Source organism: Myotis daubentonii, chromosome 18 (assembly GCF_963259705.1).
Source record: "Myotis daubentonii chromosome 18, mMyoDau2.1, whole genome shotgun sequence".
NCBI lineage: Eukaryota > Metazoa > Chordata > Mammalia > Chiroptera > Vespertilionidae > Myotis > Myotis daubentonii.
In genome coordinates, this window is record NC_081857.1 from 43,493,096 (window position 1) to 43,515,408 (window position 22,313).

At 59.8% G+C, this 22,313-nt stretch overlaps 1 protein-coding gene across 5 annotated transcripts in view; it reads left to right on the plus strand.

Moving 5' to 3' along the window:
* The window catches only part of CARMIL1 (capping protein regulator and myosin 1 linker 1), a 79,777-nt gene extending 60,584 nt beyond the window's left edge, over window positions 1-19,193 (plus strand). For 3 of the 5 annotated variants that reach the window (XM_059674231.1, XM_059674230.1, XM_059674234.1), the window contains 11 exons: window positions 939-1,026; window positions 1,629-1,778; window positions 6,014-6,080; window positions 6,276-6,478; window positions 7,885-7,988; window positions 8,519-8,939; window positions 12,011-12,086; window positions 12,620-12,802; window positions 13,509-13,649; window positions 15,897-16,046; window positions 18,898-19,193. In XM_059674231.1, coding sequence (XP_059530214.1) covers window positions 939-1,026; window positions 1,629-1,778; window positions 6,014-6,080; window positions 6,276-6,478; window positions 7,885-7,988; window positions 8,519-8,939; window positions 12,011-12,086; window positions 12,620-12,802; window positions 13,509-13,649; window positions 15,897-16,046; window positions 18,898-19,034 — 1,720 coding nt within the window. In that variant the 3' untranslated portion in view covers window positions 19,035-19,193. The remainder of the gene's footprint in view (window positions 1-938; window positions 1,027-1,628; window positions 1,779-6,013; window positions 6,081-6,275; window positions 6,479-7,884; window positions 7,989-8,518; window positions 8,940-12,010; window positions 12,087-12,619; window positions 12,803-13,508; window positions 13,650-15,896; window positions 16,047-18,897) is intronic. The other 2 variants (XM_059674232.1, XM_059674235.1) reach the window with 2 other exon arrangements.
* The last annotated feature ends 3,120 nt before the right edge of the window (window positions 19,194-22,313 follow it).

The window sequence follows — 22,313 nt, forward strand, 5'->3', positions numbered from 1 at the left end:
TCTGGGGGCAGCGAAGAGCGACAGTATCACTCAGATGCAGCTCTCTGGCCGAAACCTCCGTGGCTCGGTCATTTATTAGTGACAACTGCCAGCCACATCCTGTTGTCGGGGCACCTTTTAAAAGTTTTTATCGATTTTTAGAGGGAGAGGAAGGGGGAGAGAGAGAGAAACATCGACTGGATGCCTCCTGCAGGTCCCCTCCTGGAGATGGAACCCACAACCTGGGCCTGTGCCCTGACCGGGAATCGAACCTGACCTCCTGGTTCACAGGTGGACGCTCACCACTGAGCCACGCCGGCTGGGTGGGCACTTCTCTAAGGTCAGGCAGGAGACACGAACAGGGAACATCTTGTGACGTTTGTTCATAAAAGGCAGCACAGCCGTGAAAGTGCGACTGTTCTCGAAATAAGATGGCGAGTCAGGGTGGCAGCCATGTCGTAGGCCCGTGTGGTGCGTGGAAAGGTTTCTCAGGGGCGGGGGGTAGGCGTCCAGAGTCATAACTGCGGCTCAACAATCAGACCGGACTTCCCTCATTCACCATGGCCAGGCTGTTTCCATTTCTGTCAATGGGTGGCTTGTTCCTGGCCACGCAGTCCACGTGGCTCCCCTCGTGTCCCTGTGGCTCCCTCACGGTGTCCACGTGGCTCCCGTCACACGGTCCCTGTGGCCTCCCGTCACGTCAGTTGGCCTTTCTGCAGATGCTCTCGTTTCTGCCTCTGAGTCCGAGGGCTGCGATGGCAGGGCAGGTTGAAATGGCGAAGGACGTCGATGGCCTGTGTGTTCACGGCTTCTTGTTGGCAGCTGGGGCCCTGTGCACACATCCTTTCCTTCCGTCGCACAGAGCGGGCGCCGTCCGGTGGCTGATGAACGCGCCGTCGGGTGGGTGATTCCCCTTTTCCTACATTAAACACTGCCGTGCTCTCTGGCTCCGCCCACAGCGAGGTGAAGCTGACCGTGGCCTCCTTCCTGTCCGACCGGATCGTGGACGAGCTCCTGGACGCCCTGTCGCTCTGCCATCACAGACTGGTGAGCGCCGGCCTCGCGGGCGGCCTCTGGTCCCTGTCTTTGCCTCTTCGCGGTTCAGATCCCAGCCCCCTCCCCTCCGAGTCCCTTCGGCCCATCAGGGGCCCCCTGGGCCCTCTCCCAGGGGGTGCGGGGAGAAGCCCAGGTGACAGCGTCCACGGGGCAGGTCAGCGTCTGGGAGGAGGTGATATGGAGACTGAGATCCAAAGTTAAGATTTAAAAAAATTTTAAATTTATTTTTATTTTTTTTAATCCTCACCCGAGGATATTTTTCTATTGATTTTTAGAGAAGGTGGGAGGGAGGGGGAGAGACAGAGAGAAACATCGATATGAGAGACACAGATCGATTGGTTGCCTCCTGCACGAGCCCTGACCAGGAACCTGCACCAGAGGTACGTGCCCTTGACCGGAATCGAACCCGGGACCCTTCAGCCGGGCCGACGGTCTGTCCACTGAGCCACACCGGCCAGGGCTCTCATCATTGATGTCTCTCTCTCCCTCCCCCTTCCTCTCTGAGATCCATGTCCACACAGCCCTCGGGCCTCTTCGGGCCCAGCCCCCGCTGCCCGTGTCTGTGATTGATTTGTCCTGTGTTGACCCTCCAGTCCGACCACTTCAGCCGGCGGGGCCGGACCCTTCCCGCCCCCGAGGCCGTGGACGCGGAGCCCGTGGACGAGAAGCCGGCCCGGCGCCCGGTCCTCGCGGTGGAGGAGCTCACGGAGCTGGAGCGCCTGGAGGAGCAGGACACGTGTTTGGTAAGATGCGCTGCGGCGACTCCTTCGTCGAACCCCTCGGCTTGGCTGTTGGTTTTTATAAAAAATCTCACCTTCACAAACCAGACCAATAAAACTCCCCCCAGAGACGACCTTTCAGAAACGTGTTGCTGTGCAGAGGCTGTCGGTGAGGCTGATAGAACTTAAGTTTCAGTCCTGGCCGGGGTGGCTCAGTGGAAAGAGCGCCGGCCCATGGACCGAAGGGTCCCAGGTGGATTCCGGTCGAGGGCACATACCTCGGTTGCAGGTTCCCTGGCCCTGGTCGGGTGCGTGCAGGAGGCAACCAGTCAATGTGTCTCTTTCACATCGATGTGTCTGTCTTTCCCCCTCCCTTCCACTCTCTAACAATCAATGGAAAAACATCCTTGGGTGAGGATTAACAAAAAAGAACAAAATACTCGGTTTCTTAATGAACAAAAATTTTTTTCAAAAAAAGATGAATCTGTGCCCAGAAGCACAAGTGAAAGGTGTGTGCTGTCCCCCCGTGAGGCAGGCCTGTGTCGGTGCCACGGGGGAACGGCCGTGTCGAACCCGTGTCGCCCGGTCTCACGCAGCTGTTTGCGGTGCGTCTGCCACACCTGGCTCACCCGGACCGTGCCTCTCGGGGCCGTGGGGCTGGTGAGGGTGACGATGAGCCGCCCTCCTCCCCTCGGCACACGGGCCTCTGTCAGGACGCGGGTGTGTTAACCAGGAGCCCGCCTCGTCCGTAGACCGGCCTCCTGGGCGGCAGGCGCTCTGGGGGAGGAGCGTTGCCCACCGCCTTTCCGCTCCAGTTTGCCGTCGCCTCGGTCAGTGTGTCCTGCGTAGCTCACTCGCAGTGTGTCCTGCGTAGCTCACTCGCACGGTCTGTGCTCTGCGAGGTCGCACAGTTCAGGGCGTGGGCCGTGTGCTGAGCGGCGAGGAGCCCGCTCTCCGGCCGTCGGAAAGTTGGCTTCTCCGTCGCCCTGGTTCTCCTCGCCGCAGGAATGCAGTTCTGCTTGCCTGTCGCTTTAGGAGCCAGACCAATGGGAAGGCTCCGCCCCTCCTAGAGAGATGGGCAGGGGGCGTGTCTCATTGAGTGACCCTTTCAGAGAGGAGGGAGCCCTGGCTGGTCTGGCTCAGTGGTTGGGGTGTCGGCCTGTGGACTGCAGGGTCCCGGTTTGATTCCTGTCAAGGGTGTGTGGGAGGCAACCAGTCGACGTGTCTCTCACATTAATGTTTCTCTGCCTCTCCCCCTCCCTTCCATTCTCTCTGAAAACCAATGGGGAAAAAATATTCCGGTGAGGATTAACCAAAAAATAAAAAAGCGAGAGAAAGAGAAGAAAGAAAGAAAAGAAAGAGGAGGGAAATCTAAACTGTGGGCGTCAGCCTGTCCCGCTCTCACGTCTGCGTCCACAGTTGACCTGTTAGCACGGGGCTGAAGTCCGCATGTCACCCGTTTACGGGTACTTGACTATATATCTTCCCTCCTTTCATTCTGTTTGCAATGTGATGGGTCATGAAAGGAGGTGCGGTTGGAGTTAGAAGTCTGGAGGTCGGGCTCAGGACGATGCTGAGGAGGCCTTTCCAACAAGCGGGCCGGGGCGGTGGTCCCGGTGCCGGTGCCGGGGTGTGGGGTCCCTTCCGCGGAGCAGGCCCCGTTTCCACTCGCAGGCTGAGGAGCCCTGGGCACGCCTTCAGAATGTTAAGAAGAGGCCTCACGCCTGTTCACGGCCACAGTGTCCAGCGCATCAGAGATTCGGTGGGAAAGGCCAGCTCCCACCGCGGTGCAGGGCGTCCTAGGCAGCCGGCCTCCGTCCTTCCCGAAAGGCTTGGGGGCTGGGGGATGCACAGCTGCCCCCCTCACGTGCAGCAGGAGCGTGGACCGGCACCGACGGACGCTCACACCCGCCCACCGGCGCCCAGTCCCCACGTGGTTACCAGCCGGGCCAGGACCAGCTGCCCGGGAGCTGTGCTGTCTCCGTCCCCGAGGGTCGGCCAGGGGCCTCGTGCACCCACGTGGCAAGTGGGTGACGTCTCCCAGCGGCTCGGATGTCGGGCTGTTAGCGCTGCTGCTCGCGAGAAGCCTCCTGCCTGCCTCAGGCTCTGCTGAGGGCCCTGTCTGCTGGCGAAGTGCCTCTCCCAGTCCTGGCCGTGCCTTTCTGTTCCCTCGTCCATGTTTCTTCCCTTTCTTCCTGCTGCATGGAGACCCCCTGCTGCACGCGTGTGAGGATTGGGGCTGCCCTGCTCTTTCCGGCACCCTCGTTTCTGCCTTTGTGACTGTTGGCTTCTGCGCTGCCTGGCTGTCCCCTGGACGCTGTCCTTCCCCACCCCTCTCCCCCTGCGGGTCCTGGACGGAGCGGGCAGCGCTGACAAGGCTGGGTTTCCCAAGATGGTGCAGCTCAAGAATCAGGCGGTGACTGTCAGACGCCCCAGCTGGGTGCTGGAGGGAAGAGGGTGTGACTGAGCCGTGTGGGAGCCGGGTGCTGGAGGGAAGAGGGTGTGACTGAGCCGTGTGGGAGCTGGTGCTGGAGGAGAGAGGGTGTGACATTCAAGAGGGGAATCGTCCTTACCATGTGCACGTGGAGGGAAAAGAAAAAAAAAAGACAAGCTCGCTTAAACTTTCAGATGTTTCCTTGTTTTCCAAGGTTTAGAAAATCGGCATTACCATTCACTTCTCGCATTACAGCAACTTCACTGATCTGCTTGCAGCTGCTTTTTTTTTTTTAAACTTTTTATTTTGTCTGTTCGCCTCAGGGGAGAGGAGAGTCGTTAGGGATTCCCGAGCTGGCATGAGAGGGCTGTTTGTCATTCTCTGTGCAAACTTGGTAAAACGAACAAGGAAAGGACTCCATCCTATTTTTGTGGTCGATAGAAGCAATTTAGCTCTTGCTTTTTTGTTTTGTGTTTAATTAGTAAGTATGGGAAGTACATGTTAAAAGTGAGTTTCGCAGAAAGTAACGGGGTGTTTGTAAGGTTCCAGCGTTAGTCCTCACCTTGGGGTGGGCATGTGCTGGTGAGCTGCGTGGAGGAGAGTGTGAAATCCCTTATGGTGACTGGGTCAGGGGTGGGATTTCGGGGCCGTGCAGACGGCGCTGCGCTGGGCCCCTGGAGAGCAGGGCGAGGCGCTCCATCCTCTGTCCGTCCCCCGCCTGCGCCTCAGGGTGGGAAAGGAGCATGTCGCGAGGGGTTTCCTTCTGTGGTGTCGTTCGCAAGGATTTAGCATGTTGCCCCCCGTGTGTCCCGAAGATGTGAGTGGAAAAGTACTTCAGCCCTGGCCAGGGTGGCTCGGTGGATAGAGCATTGGCTTGCGGACTGAAGGGTCCCGGGTTCGACTCCTGGTCAGGGCACAGGCCCGGGTTGCGGCTCGATCCCCATTGTGGGGCTTGCAGGAGGCAGCTGATCAATGATTCTCTCATCGTTGATGTTTCTGTCTTTCTCTCCCTCCCTCTCTGAAATCAATAAAATACTTTTTTAAGAAATTGGAAATTACTTCTTATGGCTCAGAATGCGTTTTTAGAAACAAACCAATTCTGTCTAGGCCTGAAGCCGTGGTTGGCGGGCTCAGCCACGAATTGGTCTGTGAAGTATCGGGTGCTGACCCCTCGGGGCCAGACACAGGCACGGTGTCATTTCACACGTATAACGGACAGACAGACAGACAGACGTGGGGGAAGGCGAGAGGGACTTAGAGACGGGTGAGGCTCAGGCTGAGGAAATTCACCCCGTGGAGGGAGACGACGCCGGCCTCAGCTCGGCTGCTCATGACCCAGCCGACACCCCGCGCTGGAGAAGTGCCCTCGGGGCGCTGGCCGTGGTTTGGGCTTTGGTCTTGGGTCTGGAAGGAGGACCAGCAGGATCAAAGCTGACTTTCTGGGAAGCGAGGGCAGGTGCGGACACTGAATCCCAGCTCGTCTGTGCCCCCAGGCGGAGGGGGGACACGGCCCGGGTTCACCCGTCACTGACCTCACAGTCTTTCTGTCCAGTGGGACGCCCTCGGGCAGCTCGGAGCTCAGTGCCGTGCCCCCAGGATGTGCCTTGGGGGGGCGGGGAGGCGGGGGCTGCAGCCTTGGAGAAGACGACGCGTTTGGAAACCGTGGGCCCCCCGCCCCCATCAGCCGCCCCGCGGCACCAGCGTCCTCCAAGGGCTGAGCCGATGCTGAGCCGAGACCACGGGTCCCAGATGCCCCAGGGGTTCCGGACGTTTGAAGGGCAGGTTTGGGGGACGCCTGGCTCAGGGCTTCCTGTTTCGTTGCTAGATGACCCCCAAGTCCAAGAGGAAGACGATCCACAGCCGGATGCTGCGGCCGGTGTCCAGGGCCTTCGGTGAGTGTCCGCCCCGCCCCCCTCCCTCCGCCGACCCCCCCCCCCCCCCCCCCCCCCCCCGGCTGCAGGGCCGCCCGACCGGCAGGCGTCGAGAGAGTCGGTGTCGGCCGGCTGCTCGCTGTCCATGAGCCTCGCGTCACGTCGGGAACTGCGGCCTGATGTGCGCTGAGTGGGGTCTGGCTTTGCTTCCTGCAGAAATGGAGTTTGACCTGGACAAGGCCCTGGAGGAGGTGCCCATTCACGTGGAGGACCCGCCCCTCCCCATCCCGCCCCGCCCCGCGGAGAAGCGGAGCTCGGGCCTCATCCCTGAGCTGCCCTCGGAGGAGGGCCGGAAGCTGGAGCACTTCACCAAGCTGCGGCCCCGGCGCAACAAGAGGCAGCGGCCCACGCAGGCGGCGGTGCGTGGGGGGGTGTTGCGGGGAGCCCTGCTGGGGGGAGCCCTGCTGGGGGAGGGCCCTGCTGTGGGGAGCCCTGCTGAGGGGGAAGCCCTGCTGGGGGGGAGCCCTACTGGGGGGGGAGCTTTGCTGGGGTGGGAGCCCTGCTGGGGGAGGGGGGGGAGCTCTGCTTGCGGGGAGGGAGCCCTGCTGGGGCCCTTGGTTAAGGGGAGCAGAGCCTGGGCATGGTCATTTGTGTAGAATCTCCCCCTGGCGCTCACGGTTAGGAAAAGGCTGCACTGGCTGTGGGGCTGCTTGGCCGTCCCTGAAAAACGCAGCCGCGTGGCGAGGAGAGCAGGCCGGCGCCGTGCAGCTTTATAGCGTCACCACCCACAGGCACACACGTGGACCTGGTCCTGCACGCAGCTCCCGCCCCAGCCCGGGCTGCCCCTTGGGCCTTCCTCAGAGCCGCAGCCTTTTTCTCCCCCCAGCATGCACACACATGCACATGCACGCATATGCGCACACGCACGTAAGTGCACACACGGACATACATGGACACGCGCACATACACACCCACATGCGGATGCGCATGCATTTGCACGCACATGTGTGCACGCACACACGCATGCACACCCCAGAGCTGGTATCTACTCGCCTCTCAGATCTCCCCTGAGGCCCGCTCCCTGCAGGAAGCCCACCCCGTCTCCCTGGGCGGCTGCAGGACCCGAGGACGACGCTGTCCCCAACGTGTGCGAGTGCACAGCCTGGGCCGCCCCCCGGGCCCCGCCCCGTGCCGGGTGCTGGCTGGCTCCAGCCCTGGGCCGGCCGGGCCTCGGAGGCCCATGGTGGGTCCTGTGGTCAGTGCCCAGCGCTCAGCACTGGCTGCGTGATGGGGGGGCCTGGAAGCCGCCTGTCCTGCGGAGACGGGGGCTGTGGGGGGCCCTGCGCCCTCGGGAGACACTGATGCTCTCGTCCCCAGAGCACGGATGCTCACTGTTGGTCTTTGATTTTTGTTTTTAATGTATAAATATTTCAGAGAGGAAGGGTGAGGGAGAGAGATAGAAACATCAGTGATGAGTCATTGATCGGCTGCCTCCTGCACACCCACACGGGGTGGGGTCCACAACCTGGGCCTGTGCCCTGACAGGAATCGAACCCTGACCTCCCGGTTCATAGGTCGACGCTCAGCCCCTGAGCCCCGCCGGCCGGGCGGCCTGTAGACACTGGGCTCTTCCACGGGCTTTGCAGCGGCAGCGACTCGCCGCCAGGCCTGGGTGCACCTGTTCCTCCCCTTCCTTCCTGCCCCGGTCACACTGGAACCGTGACTTCTGTCCCAATGGACGGCCTGTGGTCCCAGGGCCTTGACCGTAACCACAGTGTCTGCGACCTCATGACCGTCGGTCACTGTGGTGCCGTCTGGTTGGCAGGTCAGCGTTGCGACCGTGGGCCCCCAGGACGGCGAGCGGAACGGCCTCATGGGGAGAGTGGACGAGGGCGTGGACGAGTTCTTCACCAAGAAGGTGACCAGGCGGTGAGTCCAGAGCCGTGACAGACCATGGTTCCACCCGCATGGGAGTCGCGGCAGCCGCCTCACGCGTGTAGAGGTTTTCCCAACGGGCTTCACGCTACTGAGGGTTTGCAGACGTGACCTGCAGGCCAGCAACAGGGCTGTCAGCTGGGAACGTGTTAGAGACACAGACTCCCGGCCTCACCCCAGGCCTGCTGACGGGGAGCGTCCGTGGTGAACGGCGCTCTTCTTTTCTCTTGGTTTTTTAAATGTGTTCGTATTGATGTCAGAGAGGAAGGGAGAGGGAGGGAGAGAGGGATACACCAGTGATGAGACAGAATCACTGATCAGCTGCCTCCTGCGCACCCCACACTGGGGTGGAGCCCACAACCTGGGCCTGTGCCCTGACCGGGACTCGAACCCTGACCCCCTGGCTCATAGGTGGACGCTCAGCCCCTAAGCCCCGCCCGCCGGGCTCCCGTCTGTGTTCTGACGGTTTCTGCTGGAACCGGGATTACAGTGTAGCCAGCAGGGTTCCTTCTTCTCTGTCCCAGGAGATCATCGGCCAGAGGCCCCGAGGCCCAGGACCCCGGCGACGGGGGCGACGAGAAGAAGAAGAGAGAATCTCGCAGGAGCGGCTTCCTCAACCTGATCAAGCCCCGGTCCAAGCCCGAGCGGCCGCCCACGGTCTTGATGGCGGACGAGCCGTCCTCGCCCAAAGGGGCGGGCAGAGGTCCAGCCGTGGACACGCCCCGGCGGGATGCGAGGCCGGCCGAGCACGACAGCGCTGAGCGGACAGAGGAGATGCTGACGCCCGAGCCCCCCGAGGACGGGGAGGACGGGGGGCGGCCGGAGCCCGGCGACGGCAGGGGCAGCCCCCAGGGCAGCCGGCGGTATGGCGTCCAGGTGATGGGCAGCGGCCTGCTGGCTGAGATGAAGGCCAAGCAGGGGCGGCGAGTGGCCGGTGCGCACAAGGTGAGGCCCGCGGACTTGCCGTCTTTGGGTTTTGTCCCCTGGGTGAGAGCCGCATCCCCTGGGCGGCCGTTGGTGGTCCCTGTCGCGGCTGATGCTCCATCCTCCCGGCCAGCGCGGGGCGGAGACCAGCTTCTAATTGTGGAAATGCAGCTCTCGGTTTCACTTAGGTCCTGATTCATCCCCTTTTCCAGACCAGAGCATTCCTGGGGAGATTCCAGCTTTAAAAGTCAAAGGAAAGAAAGCCAGGTGTCCTGTTAGAATCAGTGGAATATCGACCACTGTGGTCGGACGCGGTGAAGAGAAACGTCCGTCATGGTGTAAACATTGCTGAGGGCCCCCCCCCCCCCGCCCATCAGCCTCGATGTGTCGTTCACTGTCCAGCCTCTGGCTGAAGTACAGGCAGGGGTGTCCCCTCCCCCGACTGCCTGTTTCCTCCTGCAGCTCCCGAAGGGCTGGACCCTCGTTGTGGCCCCGGAGCCACAGGCCACGGGCCACGTTAACCTGGCCGTGGCTCCTCTGGGTTTCCCTGGGCGCTTCAGAGTTTGTGGAACGGGGTTCTCCAAAGTCAGGGAGGTTGCACCCCTCCTTTCTGGGAAGAGGAGACTACGTCCGCTCACGCCAAGGAGCCTCGTTTCCAGGAAGGAAACGGTGGACTTTGTGCAGGGCGGGGGCTGCTTAGGGGACTCTATACACCCAGGCGTGTTTTCTTTTTTTAAAAAAAAATATTTTTAATGATTTCAGAGAGGAAGGGAGAGGGGGAGAGAGAGAAACATCAGTGATGAGAGAGAATCATCGATCGGCTGCCGCCTGCACGGCCCCCACTGGGGATTGAGCCCACAAGCCGGGCCTGTGCCCCGACCGGGAATTGAATCCGGGACCTCCTGGCTCATAGGTGGACGCTCAGCCACTGAGCCATGCCGGCCGGCCATCGCCGCTCGGTCATGTGTTCATCCAGTCCTGCCTCCCACGTGGTTTCACAGGTGTTGACGGGCACCTTGGTTACCTGACAGTTTCCTGCCTCACTCCTCCTTCGGATGTGCACTTCATGGCTTCATAGGCCTCCTTGGACGGGGAGCAGGCTGTGTGCTCCAGGCGATGCTGGGTGGCGGCTCCCACTGGAGAGCAGCTGCCTGTGGAGGGAGGCTGTGCTCCAGGCCTTTCTCCCGGTGCTTTGGGTTTGGGATGGAAACAGGCTCCAGGGGTCAGAATTCTCCTGTTAGTGGTAGTTCTGCTAGTTCATGCCCGTGGTCTCCTAGCGCCACCTAGTGTCCATTTACTATAACAACAAGCTCCAGCCGGTTGCTCAGTGGGTAGTGTGTAGGCCTGCGGAACCAAGGGTCCCAGGTTCGATTCCTGGTCAGGACACATGCCTGGGTTTCAGGCCCAAGCCCCAGAGTGGGGTGTGCCGGAGGCAGTCAATCAGTGATTCTCATCATCGATGTTTCTATCTCTCCCTCTCCCTTTCTCTCTGAAATCAATAAAAACATATTGAAAAAAATATATGTAAAACAATGATAATAAAAACCCGTAGTATTAAAAATTCGAACAAGTCAGGGGTATTCCCTCTATGACAGCGGTTTTCACTCGGTGGGCCGCGAGAATTTCTACAACATGCAATACCTGACTAGTCAGGGGCACCGCCCTCTCTTCCCTGCGATGGTTCCATAGAAGCATGACAACAGCCAACACAATAGTAACCGCCCGGTGTGAGTGAATAAGAATTATACCTATTTCTTTTTCTGGTCAGACCGGCAAAAAATAACATTTTTTGGTTTGCCGCAGAAGTTTAGTAATTAGTGGATGTGTGCCATGTGATGAAGGAGGTTTGCGCGTCGCTGCTCTATTAGAACAATAAAGTAAGAGAGGGCTTTCCCAGCTGGCTTCCCAGTGTTGTCCCCTCAACTCCAGACTGCGCTTTAGCCAGCAACATCCGCACCAGCGGGGAGCGTTCTGTTGACAAAATGCTATCGATTCACGTGTGTGTCATCTTCGCGTTCCTCTGGAGCCATGCTCTTCGCACCGTTCACTTTAGGGTGTGGACTTAGCGAGAAAGCTGTGAGGTGAGGGCGCGGCGTCTGTCACTGAGGAAGTTGGAGGGCGACCGGTGCTGAGTGCTCAGCCGCCTGGCCTCTCCTGGTCCCCCGGTGGCTGCGTGCCCGCGGTGCCAACTGGCTGGCGCAGGGGCTGCCGGGGCAGCGGCGTTTCCCCTTCCCCGTCCTTGCCGCCAGACGCCGTCCACGTCAAGTCTGAGGGGTTTTGTGTTTGTTGTTGTTAATCTCACCCGAGGATATGTTCCCACTGATGGTTAGAGAGAGAGGAAGGAAGGGGGAGAGAAGAGAGAGAGAAACAATGACTTGAGAGAGACACATCGATTGGTTGCCTCCCAACGCCCCCTGACCTGGGGCCAGGGATGGAGCCTGCAACTGAGGCACATGCCCTTGACTGGAACCGAACCCGGGGCCCTTCAGTCCGCAGGCTGACGCTCTACCCACTGAGCCACGCCAGCCGGGCCCAGGGTTCGTCTTTAATGCGTTCCCGCCGGCTTACCTGTGTCTGCCGCTGACGCACCACACCTGTGTCCTTGGTGCTGCCCGGGCAGAAGCCCTGCCTGCCCGGGACCTCGCTCCTCTTTGGGGCGTTCCCGTGGGAGAGGTTCCGACCCCACTTGGAGCGGGTCCTGCCGTGTGCAGGGTCAGGGCCCAGGCGGAGGGAGGGCGGCAGATTCACACAGCAGCTCAGCCAGGGAGGAGCTGAAGGGCCGCTCGCCCTGGCTGGTTCGGCTCAGTGGACGGAGCGTCGGCCTGGGGATCGCAGGGTCCCGGGTTCGATTTCGGGCAAGGGCGGTACTTGGGTTGCAGGCTCCTCCCGGGCCCTGGTCAGGGCTCTTGCAGGAGGCAACCAGTCGATGTGTCTCTCTCACATCGAGTCTCTCTCTCCTACTCTCTCTAAACATCCATGGAAAGCGCCCTCGGGTGAGGACTGACAGCAAAGCGCCATCTTGTCGCGCTGTCTGCTCTGTGCCTCTCACGCTTTAAATGAACACGCACTTTGGGGGGTGCCGGGTGTTTTAGAAGCTCGGGAACGACGCCTCCCCGGACCCACCCAGCCCGGCAGCGAGCGAGGAGCAGCCGGATGGAGGCGGGGCAGGTGAGTCAGGAGGCGCAGCCCCCCCCCCCCCTCCGCCCCAACACCTGCCGGTTCCAGAGTCACAGATGATTGACAGGAGGGACACTGGGGGCGGGGCAAAGCAGCCTCTCTGCTTCCTGTCCTCAGCCTTCCCTCCTCCTCCTGCCAGCGCACCTGGGGGCCGGCCCCGCCCGTGGCCTGTCCCAAACAGGGTGCCTTTTCCCCTCCCCAAAGGGGAGACATTCCACTGAGAAGAACTTACAAACTATGGACGTGGGGGGGCAGTTGGGGACATGCTGATGTTATTTTTAGAAATATTTTTATTCCTTTCAGAGAGAGGAAGGGAGAGGGAGAGAGAGATAGAAACATCCATGATGAGAGAGAATCATGGGTCGGCTGCCTCCTGCCCGCCCCCTACTGGGGGTCGAGCCCGCAACCCGGGCCTGTGCCCCAACCGGAAAAGGAACCATGACCTCCTGGTTCCTGGGTCAGCGCTCACACCAGCCGGGCCCTCTGAGTTTTAAAGTTGCCTTTTGTCCCCATTTTCACTTCAGTGCCTAGACTGCACCCCGCGCTCCCGGGGACCCCAGAGAAGAGCGCCAAAGCGGACCCCCGAGTGGACGCGGGCTTCCGGGGCCGGAGCGCCTCCAACGCCAAGCCCGCCCTGCAGGCGCCCAGGCCCAGCCCGGCCGCGCGGCCCGCCCTCCCGCAGAAGCCCAGGACGCCCTCCCGGGCAGGTGAGGGCTCGGGCCGGGGCGGACACCAGGTGGTCTCCGGGGTCAGTGACCGTGGCTCGGGGTCCCGCCGGGGCCGTGGGAACGGCTGAGGCCGGGAAAGGGATGGGCAGGCGGGGCCTCTGGTCAGCACCCGGGCCAGCGCCTCCGGGACTCCTGGCGTCGGGGCTGCAGGCGCAGGAGGGACGGAGGCGGCGTCTGTGCCGGCCTCCAGGTCAGAGCCCGCGAGGCGGAGGATGAGGGGGGGCCCCTGTGCTGTGACGGATTGGGGTTCGGGGTGGGGTGTGGCGAACCTGGGCCTGTTTTTTTAAATGTATTATTGACTTCAGAGAGGAAGGGAGAGGGAGAGAAAGATAGAAGCATCAGTGATGAGAGAGACTCATGGATCGGCTGCCTCCTGCACGCCCCACACGGGATCGAGCCTTTAACCTGACATGTGCCCTGACCGGGAATTGAACCATGACCCGGTCATAGGTCGGTGCTCAACCACTGAGCCACGCTGGCCGCGCTGCCTGTTCTGTAAGTGTCCCCGCGCAGCCCCACCAGGGTGCCGGCTATCGGGCGGCTTGGAGTCGGGGGCAGAGGGGACTCGTGGCCAGAAAAGTCCGTGATGCTGTTTGAGGAGCTTGAGTGTCTGTGGAAAGAAACCGCTGCTCCCGTGGGAGGAACCGGCTGCGGAGCCGCGTGACCCGTGCTTGTGTCTCCACAGAGGACGTCCCGGACTCCCCGCCCGGCCTCGGCTCCCCCAGGGTCGCCCTGCTCCCTCCCGTCCTGAGGAAGGTGCCTGTGGACAAGGAGTGGGAAGGCCAGGGCAGCCCCCAGCCCAGCCCCAGGACCTTCTCCCAGGAAGGTAGGGACGCCCGTCCCCGCCCAGCTCTCCCCAGGGGACTCACTCAGGAGAAGGGGTGCCCCCGGGACGGGCTCGTCGCTTCCAGTGACGTCAGCATCCCTTGGGTTACACGCTGGGACCGGTGCCCTTTCTGGGTGCAGACCCTCGAGTCCGCGTTATTGACGGCACGGGGTCGGGCTGAAGGTCACAGGGTCGGGATGGAGGTTGTGGGGTCACGATGGAGGTCGCGGGGTCGGGATGGAGGTCACGGGGTCAGGATGGAAGTCACAGGGTCAAGATGGAGGTTGTGGGGTCAGGATGGAGGTTACGGGGTCAAGATGGAGGTCGCAGGGTCGGGATGGAGGTCGCGGGGTCGGGATGGAGGTCGCGGGGTCAGGATGGAGGTCGCGGGGTCGGGATGGAGGTCGCGGGGTCGGGATGGAGGTCGCGGGGTCGGGATGGAGGTCGCGGGGTCGGGATGGAGGTCGTGCACATAGAGAGAGACGCCCCTCTCTCCCTGCCCCCCACTGAGTGCGGCCCAGAGGCCTCAGATCTGGGCTCCTGCCCTGGCCCCTCACCTGCGGGGCCGTAGACGTTGTTTGGTGCGTCCTGTGGGTCAGGCCCCCTGTTTCCAGCACAAGCTCCCCTGTCGTCAGGGACGTTGCTGTGGCTCAGGGCGCCCGCCGGGTCTGCGTGGCCTCGGGGCTCCCTCTGTCACGGGGTCGGGCTCGTTCCCAGCAGAGTGGCCGCGGAGGGACGCTCTCGGCCGGCACCTCCCCATGTGCTCCCTCTAACGCAGGGGGTGGGCAGGGCAAGACAGTCCTAGGGGCACACGCTGCCTCCCGGACTCGGACCAGGGGCGGCGATGGGGGCCCTGTCGGGCCTCGGCACCCCACTGTCGCTCCCGTTCTGCTGGACGCACAGTGCCTCTGGGGTGCTGTCCTTCGAGGATATTTTTCCATTGATTTTCAGAGAGAGTGGAAGAGAGAGGGAAAGACGTGGAATACCGTGTGAGAGAAACACAGCCGTTGGTTGCCTCAAGCACATGCTCCATCTGGAAGGAGCCTGCAGCCGAGGTCCATGTCCTTGACCAGAATCGAACCCGGGACCCTGGGGTCCGCAGGCCGACGCTCTATCCACTGAGCAAAACTGGCCAGGGCTTAAATATATTTGTATTGATTTCAGAGAGGAAGGGAGAGGGAGAGAGGGATAGAAACATCAATGATGAGGGAGAATCATGGACCGGTGCCTCCTGCACACCCCCCTCTGGGGATGGAGCCTGCAGCCTGGACACGTGCCCTGACCGTTTTGACCAGGAATCGTACTGTGACCTCCTGGCTCATAGGTCAATGCTCAGCCACTGGGCCACGCCGGCCAGGCTGCCCGTGTGATTGAACCGAGGCCTCGAGTTAGTGGGCGGCTCCGTGAGTGAGTGTGGACCCCGGAGCCTCTCTGGCTGACCAGCGCCCTTAGCTGCTTGGACTGAGTCATTCTTCCCCCGAGAGGTTGAGATGCAGTAGCTGCTCGTCACCCCTTCGCGGGTCTCGTGGCCGGACGTTGGGTTCTCCTCCCTCGCCCTGAGTGAGCGTGAGGACAGGTCCCGCCTCCCCTCCCAGGGAGATGGCGGGGACACAGCGCCACGGGGACCGTCACTCCCCTGTGGCTCCAGAGTGAGTGGGTCCGGAATCGTCACCACGGTAGCCCTTGGGGTCGGCGTCGGACTGCAGACAGGCGCGAGGTCGGAGGACAGCGTGCCCCGTCCGGGTGCTGGGCGGGTCTTGACCTCGTCCGTCGCTCGAGCCGGCCCAGGACAGGGAGCCTCGCTGTGTCTTCCTTTCCTCTGAAAAGTGTTGCTCCTTCCTGGTTTCTGGTGCGTTATTCATGCTGGTCCCCGTCTCCTTGCTCTCTGCCTCCCTCCGGACTAGCGCGTCCCCGTCATTTCTGACGCAGGTAAACGGCCGCGGTTCTTCGGGTCCTTCCATCGTGAATGTGACTTTTGTTCATTCATCCTGGGGTCAGATGGTAACATTTGGGGGCAGACTTGGAGCTTGCCTCACTGTGCACGGGGCTCACCACTTCCCTCATGTTGGCTGTCGGATTCTGTAGGTAACGGCACATCTGACCAGAACCGACTCATAGGTTCCTTGAGTCCTAAGGGGGCGGTGAGCCTGCTGTTCCATTTTGAATGTTCGTACGCTTTGCCGGTTTGGGGTCGCCACGCTGACGTGTGTGCGACGATCAAGGGTGAAATGCCTCCCTTTTCCTCAGTGGTGCAAAGAGGCGATGGTGACAAAAGGCCCTCAGATCAGGACAGTGGCAAGCCTTCCGGTGGAGGGGACAGACCTGCGAAACGCGGCCCTGTCCTGGCGGAGGCGGCGGCGAAGGCAGCTGGGCACCGGAAGCCACAGCCAACAACTGGTTAGAGCCCTCGGTTGTCACCCCTTTTGAACCCGACGCTATGAACTGGCACTAACCAACACGGACTGGAATTGGGTCCCTTCTGTCAGGGGACCCCGATGATTCGTGCAGCTGATTTTTTATTTTTTTCTAAATGGCAACAGGTTGGTCCTTCCTTCTGGGGCAAAAGGGTTGACTTACAAAACCTAAGAATCATTGATCGGCTGTCTCCTGCTGGGGATCGAGCCCGCAACCCGGGCGTGTGCCCTTGACCAGAATCGAACCTGGGACCCTACAGTCCACAGGCTGATGTTCTATCCACTGAGCCACACCAGCCAGGGCGAGGCAGAGCTTTTTTGAGAGTATATGAAATCGGAAGCTCGGTCTCTCTATTGTCCCTTTTTTGATAAGGACACCCGAGGTCCCAGATGTTTCCAGATGTTGGAAATTTGCATTTGAACTGGGATCAGTCGCCGAATGTCACTCTGTTAGCAAAGCTCCTTTGATTCAATGCGATGTCCATCTTCAGTCGGCCACTAAACGCACCTCAGACAACACACAGACCCAGGGACACCCCCCCCCAACCCCCCCCCCCCCCCCCCCCCCGTGCCACGCTGGTCATCCCTGGACTTGGAATGGAAAGAGGAGGAAGGCAGAGAGAAGCCAGCCCTCAGGCAGGCAGGGAGCTCTGTGTCTGTCTCAGGTTTTTCCCGTGACCTCTCTGGTTTAAAATTCTCAATTTGGTGGGATTAAATGGGACCATCTTGTATTTGCTTTCTGCCTCAATTTCTTGAAATACTGGCAGGAACAACAAAAAGTGATTTTTACAGGGGCTTCCGTTAGAGTGGTTTTACGTATAATGTTTTACGTTGTTTTGTTGGTGCCAGTTCCTAGCACTCGGCTGCGTGTGCCCTGGAGCGCTGCCTGCAGTCTGCTTTCGGAACGGTGTCTGGTTTAACCAGGCGCGGTCGGCAGAGCAATCCTGTCTGCTGTTGTGCATCCTTCCCTTTAAGTCTTCGAAAAGCAGCTCTGTTTACGCTGAAACAGATTTCTCCTTTCCTCCGCCTCGTGACCACGAAACAGACAGAGGCTGTGGTTCTGAAAGCACGCTGCCTGTTGCATCGCGTTACTGTGTTTTCACTGTGGGGCCGTCTGGACGTCGTTGGGCGGGTGAAACGCCGGCTTTCTTTACTGGGACATCTGTGGCTGCGTCTTTTGAATTTCCTATCGTGTCCCCTCTTCCTTTCGCTGGGCACCGTGATGTTGGTCAGAGTGTGCCCCGTTTTCTTGAAGAAAATGGCTGGCTTGGCTTTGGCCGGCCTGTGATGGTTGCACGGGCCACCTGACTCTGAGAGTCCATTTATGTATTTATTTTAACACATTGCGGACGGAATTCCCGCTTCATATTACACAGTGTTTTACCAAGTCTCATACTTTAAAAAGGTATTAGCTTGTAAGAACATGTAATAAATAACTTAAAAAAATGCAGTGGGTATTTAATTTTAAAGCGTGCCTTTAAATTTATGTAAAACGTTTTTTGTACTTGTTCAATAGAAACTTACCTGGCCACTGGGTAAAGCTGGCAATAAAACTACTGGCCCGCAATGTGTTAAGTTAGGGCATTTTTAAAACTTAATTTTTTTAAAAAAAATTTATTTCAGAGAGGAAGGGAGAGGGAGAGAGAGAGAAACAGCAATGATGAGAGAGAATCACCGATTGGCTGCCTCCTGCACGCCCCACACTGGGGGTCGAGCCCACAACCCGGGCATGTGCCCCGACCGGGGATCGAGCTGTGACCTCCTGGGTCAACACTCAACCACCGACCCTGCCCAGCTGGGCCAGTTTGTGCTTCTTAATCCCTTCCCCTTTTTCTTTTTAAAGATTATTTTATTTAAAAAAAAATTCTTGACACCATTGCAGATGTCCGCCGGGGCAAATGGGAGCCCTTTTCTGGGTTTGCTTTCTGAGCATTCGTTTTCCGGAGCTTCCACTTCCTGAAGCGCTTGCTCGTTTGGGGGCCAAACATTTAAGTAGCCAGTTCCTGCTGAGATGGACGTCGTGGCATCGCAGTGACATGGGCGTGGTCAGCGGGTCCGAGGGCTTGTCCGCGGCCGTGGCCCTGGCGGGCTGTGGACCCGTGAGGCACGAGGCAGCTGCTCACAGCATGTGGGTGTGGCATCCGCCCAAGTGGTCTCTGCACATCGGCTTGTGAGTCATAGTTAACGCCTGTCCCGGCCACACCCGAGGGCCCCTGAGCCTTTCGCAGGGACAGCCCAGGCAGCACTGACCGAGTGGGGAAGAAGTGGCCTGGGAGAGAGTGGCCCTGAGGTCCGGTCCCTGGTCTCACAAAGTCTGACTTCAGGTGGCCGTGAGGAGCCATGAAGCGGGAGGAGAGGTGACGGCGGCTCCAGGCTCCGTCTCCATCATCGCTCTGCCAGGCCCCAGGGACCCTGCCCGCCTGCGAGGAATCAGGGCAGTTCTCGTAGCCGAGGCTGCCGCCCGGTCCCTCTGCTGTGTGGGGACACCTGTGGCAGGTGTGACATGGTCACCTGGCACCGGGCACTGCGGCTTCAGAGCGCCCCCCCTTCCAGGCACCCCCTCCCTCCCGCCGTCCTCACCCTGTGGGCCTCCCCCCCCCCCCCGATTCTCCACCACAGCCTGGGACTCCCCCTTCACAGGCTGGGGTTGTGTATGTTTTCGTGCTGCGACCTGTCTTTTGCTGGTTTGTCTTTCGTTTCTGTCTGAGTCTCTAGATGTGATTGCTGTGGGTCTGGGAACCCCGTGCCCCCCGACGGGCCGGCCTCACCCCGTTGCTGGGCGGCCGGCGTTGTTGGGTAATCGGCGTGACGACCCCCCTCTGCTTCCGTTTCAGTTTGGAGGAAAAGCTGGGGCCAGCAGCCCCAGGAGTTCCAGGACCAGAAGCCGTGGCCCCCCAGCAAGGACGGCCGGCAGGGCAGCAAGTCCAGCGACTCCGGGGAGGAGGCGGAGAAGGAGTTCATCTTCGTGTGAAGGTCACGGCCCCAGACGTCCGGGCCGGTGCCTGGCGGCCACCAGAGAGGCCCCGGGGCTGCCCCGCCTCCTCGGCCTCGTCTCTCGGTGCTGCTTCCCTGGCTTTTCCTTCGTCCTTCTTTCTGTTGGAACCAGAAACACAGCCATTTCTTGGTGATCAGAGCACATTTGCTTGGGTTTCTCTCGGCCCTGGCGTTCCTGCTATACCTTCAGCCGGTGCCAGCGGTGCCAGCGGTGCCAGCGGCCATACTTGAATTTCTCCTTGGCAGCTGCTGCTGCTGCCCTGCGGGAGGAGCGTGGGGAGGCGCCCGGGTTACCGTGGGGAACCGTCCGGGCGGCCGTGGGTCCTGCCGCCCGTGCCTGCGTCAGATGGGCACCGGCCCACGGAGCGGTTTGCTCTCGCTGGGAGCGGTTTGCAGCTGCACCTTGTAATTACGGCCGAGCACACGAATAAGCCCTTTGTATAAGTTATATTTGCTGGGTCTCGGGTGGTGTCTCCATTCTCCCGGGGCAGCCCTTCCTTCCCAAGGGGGATGGTGCGTCCCCATGCGGGCGGCGGCCTGGGCCTTCCCACCGGCAGGCGCGGGGGGACTGGGCGAGAGGCCCCGCTGCCGCCCCCACGTGTCCGGGTTGAGTGCACAGCGGACTGGAATGAGGGTTTACGGACGGATATGTGTTTGTTTTTTAAATGTCTTTAATTTCTGTCTGCATATTAGCTTTGAAGGTGTCATTTTAAGAGAGAATTTAAGAGACCTGTAAACAAATAAAAAATACTACTCTTTTTACGACACGTCACAAACAGTCACTTCCCGGACAGGCTGGAGGTATTCTATGTGTATGTGTATTTATACCAATAAATGATTTTACAAGTGAATCCAACCCGCTGCCGTGGCATTTTGACGTTTGGCTTGTGGTGACGAACGTCGCTTTTGGGTCCAAGATCCAGGAGCACCCGGTTCCCGGGACTCACACCCGGCGACGTCAGCGTCCACGAAGCTGCTGCTCCTGTGACCTGCTCGCACCCCGGGAAGGAGCCAGGTCACGCAGGACGCGAGTGCGAACCAGGGCGTGACCTGAGAGGTGTTTACCTGTTAAGGGAAAGGGGGTCAGCGTGTGATCCCATGTTGGTGCCTGTAACGCCCCTGGAGGACGTAATCAGAGTTACTGCCCTCCGTTGTCTGGGTCAGACTACGGGGGAGTCTTTCTTCTCTCATTTTCTGCGCTACGTGATTTAAGTGATCTTTCGTATTCATGTGATTACAAAAGAAACAAAAGGTATATATATTATATGTAGTATATATATATATTAAAGCATTTGCTCTAGTTCCAGTATTTTTTTTTATGACAAACACTGTCCAATTTCTTTTCGTCTACTTCCTCCGTCCTTGGGAACTGGGTGGCGTTCAAGTGAGGCAACCCCCTAATTCTAAGGGGCACTATACGGTCCGTGAGGGGGTCCCCATGTTTGAATGCTCGGTAGCTACTGGGGGGTGCTGCCAAAGGAAGCCTTGTGTGCAGTCCCAGCCGGAAACACCATTCTGACTTTGTAAAAAGATGCAGATATTTTAATTGTTTTTCTGTTTGATTCTCTGAGTTTTTTCAACATCCTGTCTTCTAACTCACGGATCCGCCCCTCAGCTTCCCCTGATCTGCTGCGTGCTCCTCCCCGTGTGTCCTTTATCTGTGCCGTGTCATTCTTTCTGTTTTCCCAGTTACCACATCTTTTCTCGTGCTGTTGAGCGTCTTTACCATCATTACTCTGAATAAGCTTCTTATCTCTGCTTCACTTATCCCCTCTTCCGGAGAATTCTCTCGTTCTCTCGTTTGGGCGTTGTTTCTTTGTCTCCCCATTTTGGCTGCCTGTGTGGGCTCTAACTTGGAGTTCGGTGCGTGCGTCAGGGTTAATTAGCAGTGCTGCGCGTGCCGGCCACGGCCGTGTCTGGGACCAGGGGCGTCGTTAGCTGAGCTAATGAGGGGAGCAGGAAGTCACTGCGGGAGGAAATGAAATCAGCCGCGACAACAAGAACCACTCAGCGCCACCCTGAGCTTCCACCGGCCGCTGTGAAAACCGACCAGAGTCACGTATACATTCGAACCTCCTTTTGAAAGTGATAGGAATTGATGGAAAATCGTACGAATCCCCCCAAAGTCTCTTCCTTCTCCTTCAGAGAAGCCACACCCAAGTGATGAAGAGACCAGGATGGAAGCAGCGGGAACCGGGAGGAAGCGGCGAGGCCGTGGTTCCACTGTAACCCAGGGAAGCGTTTAGAAACATCAGAGTCCTGGCTCCCGGCCGTGCCCGGCAGGGTCTCCGTGGACCGGGCCACGTGAACCGTTTATCTCGGGTCGACTTCGGCTGCGTTGTTTGCTTTACTCCGAGTTTTTGGTTGGACAGCGAGCCTCTCGGGTTAGTCGCCCCCGCCCACCCCCCAGGCCCAGCACCACCTCCTGGGGGCTCCCACTCTTGCTGATCCTGTCTCTTTAAACGCCTTCCGGTGGCTCTGTCTCGGTCCAGGGTTCGGATGGTTTTCCCAGAAGGAAATCTCTGTATGAGAGAATGCAAGGCACCGAACCTGACCCCCCCAGTCCCATGACAGATGTGGGTACCCCTCTCCGCTTCACCACCCCCCCACACACCTACTTCATTTCTAGATCAGGTCCAGGAGCCCTAACCGGCCATCTCCTCAACCCTTTAACCGGGAGCTCCCTCTAGGAACACCTTGAGCCCGGCCGGCGGGGCTCAGGGGTTGAGCGTCGACCTATGAACCAGGAGGTCTCGGTTCGATTCCCAGTCAGGGCACAGGCCCAGGTTGTGGGCTCGGTCCCCAGTGTGGGGCCTGCAGGAGGCAGCTGATCCATGATTCTCTCCATCGCTGATGTTTCTCTCCCTCTCCCTTCCTCTCTGAAATCCATAAAAATATATTAAAAACAAAACAAACAAAACCCTTGAGACACAGTTTGGAGGTGAGTCCAATGGAAGGGGGATGTTTCCTGTGAGTTTGAGAAGTTCTAAGGGTGAAGGCAGGGACCATGGACGCTGCCTACCCCGCAGCCCCAGCCCCAGAGGGAGAGGACCGGGAGGGGGGGACCGGAAAGGGGGGGGCAGGAAAGGGGGTCGGGGCCCAGGGCAGCTGTCTTCCCGGTCGCGCGGGCGTTGGGGCTTGGGGACCGCTGAGCGACACCAGGACGCCAGCCGCAGACTCGGTGCCCAGAGCCTCAGAGAAGGTCCGTGAGGGAAGAAGCCGGCGGGGAGGGGCGGACGGCCGGGACTCGGTCCTG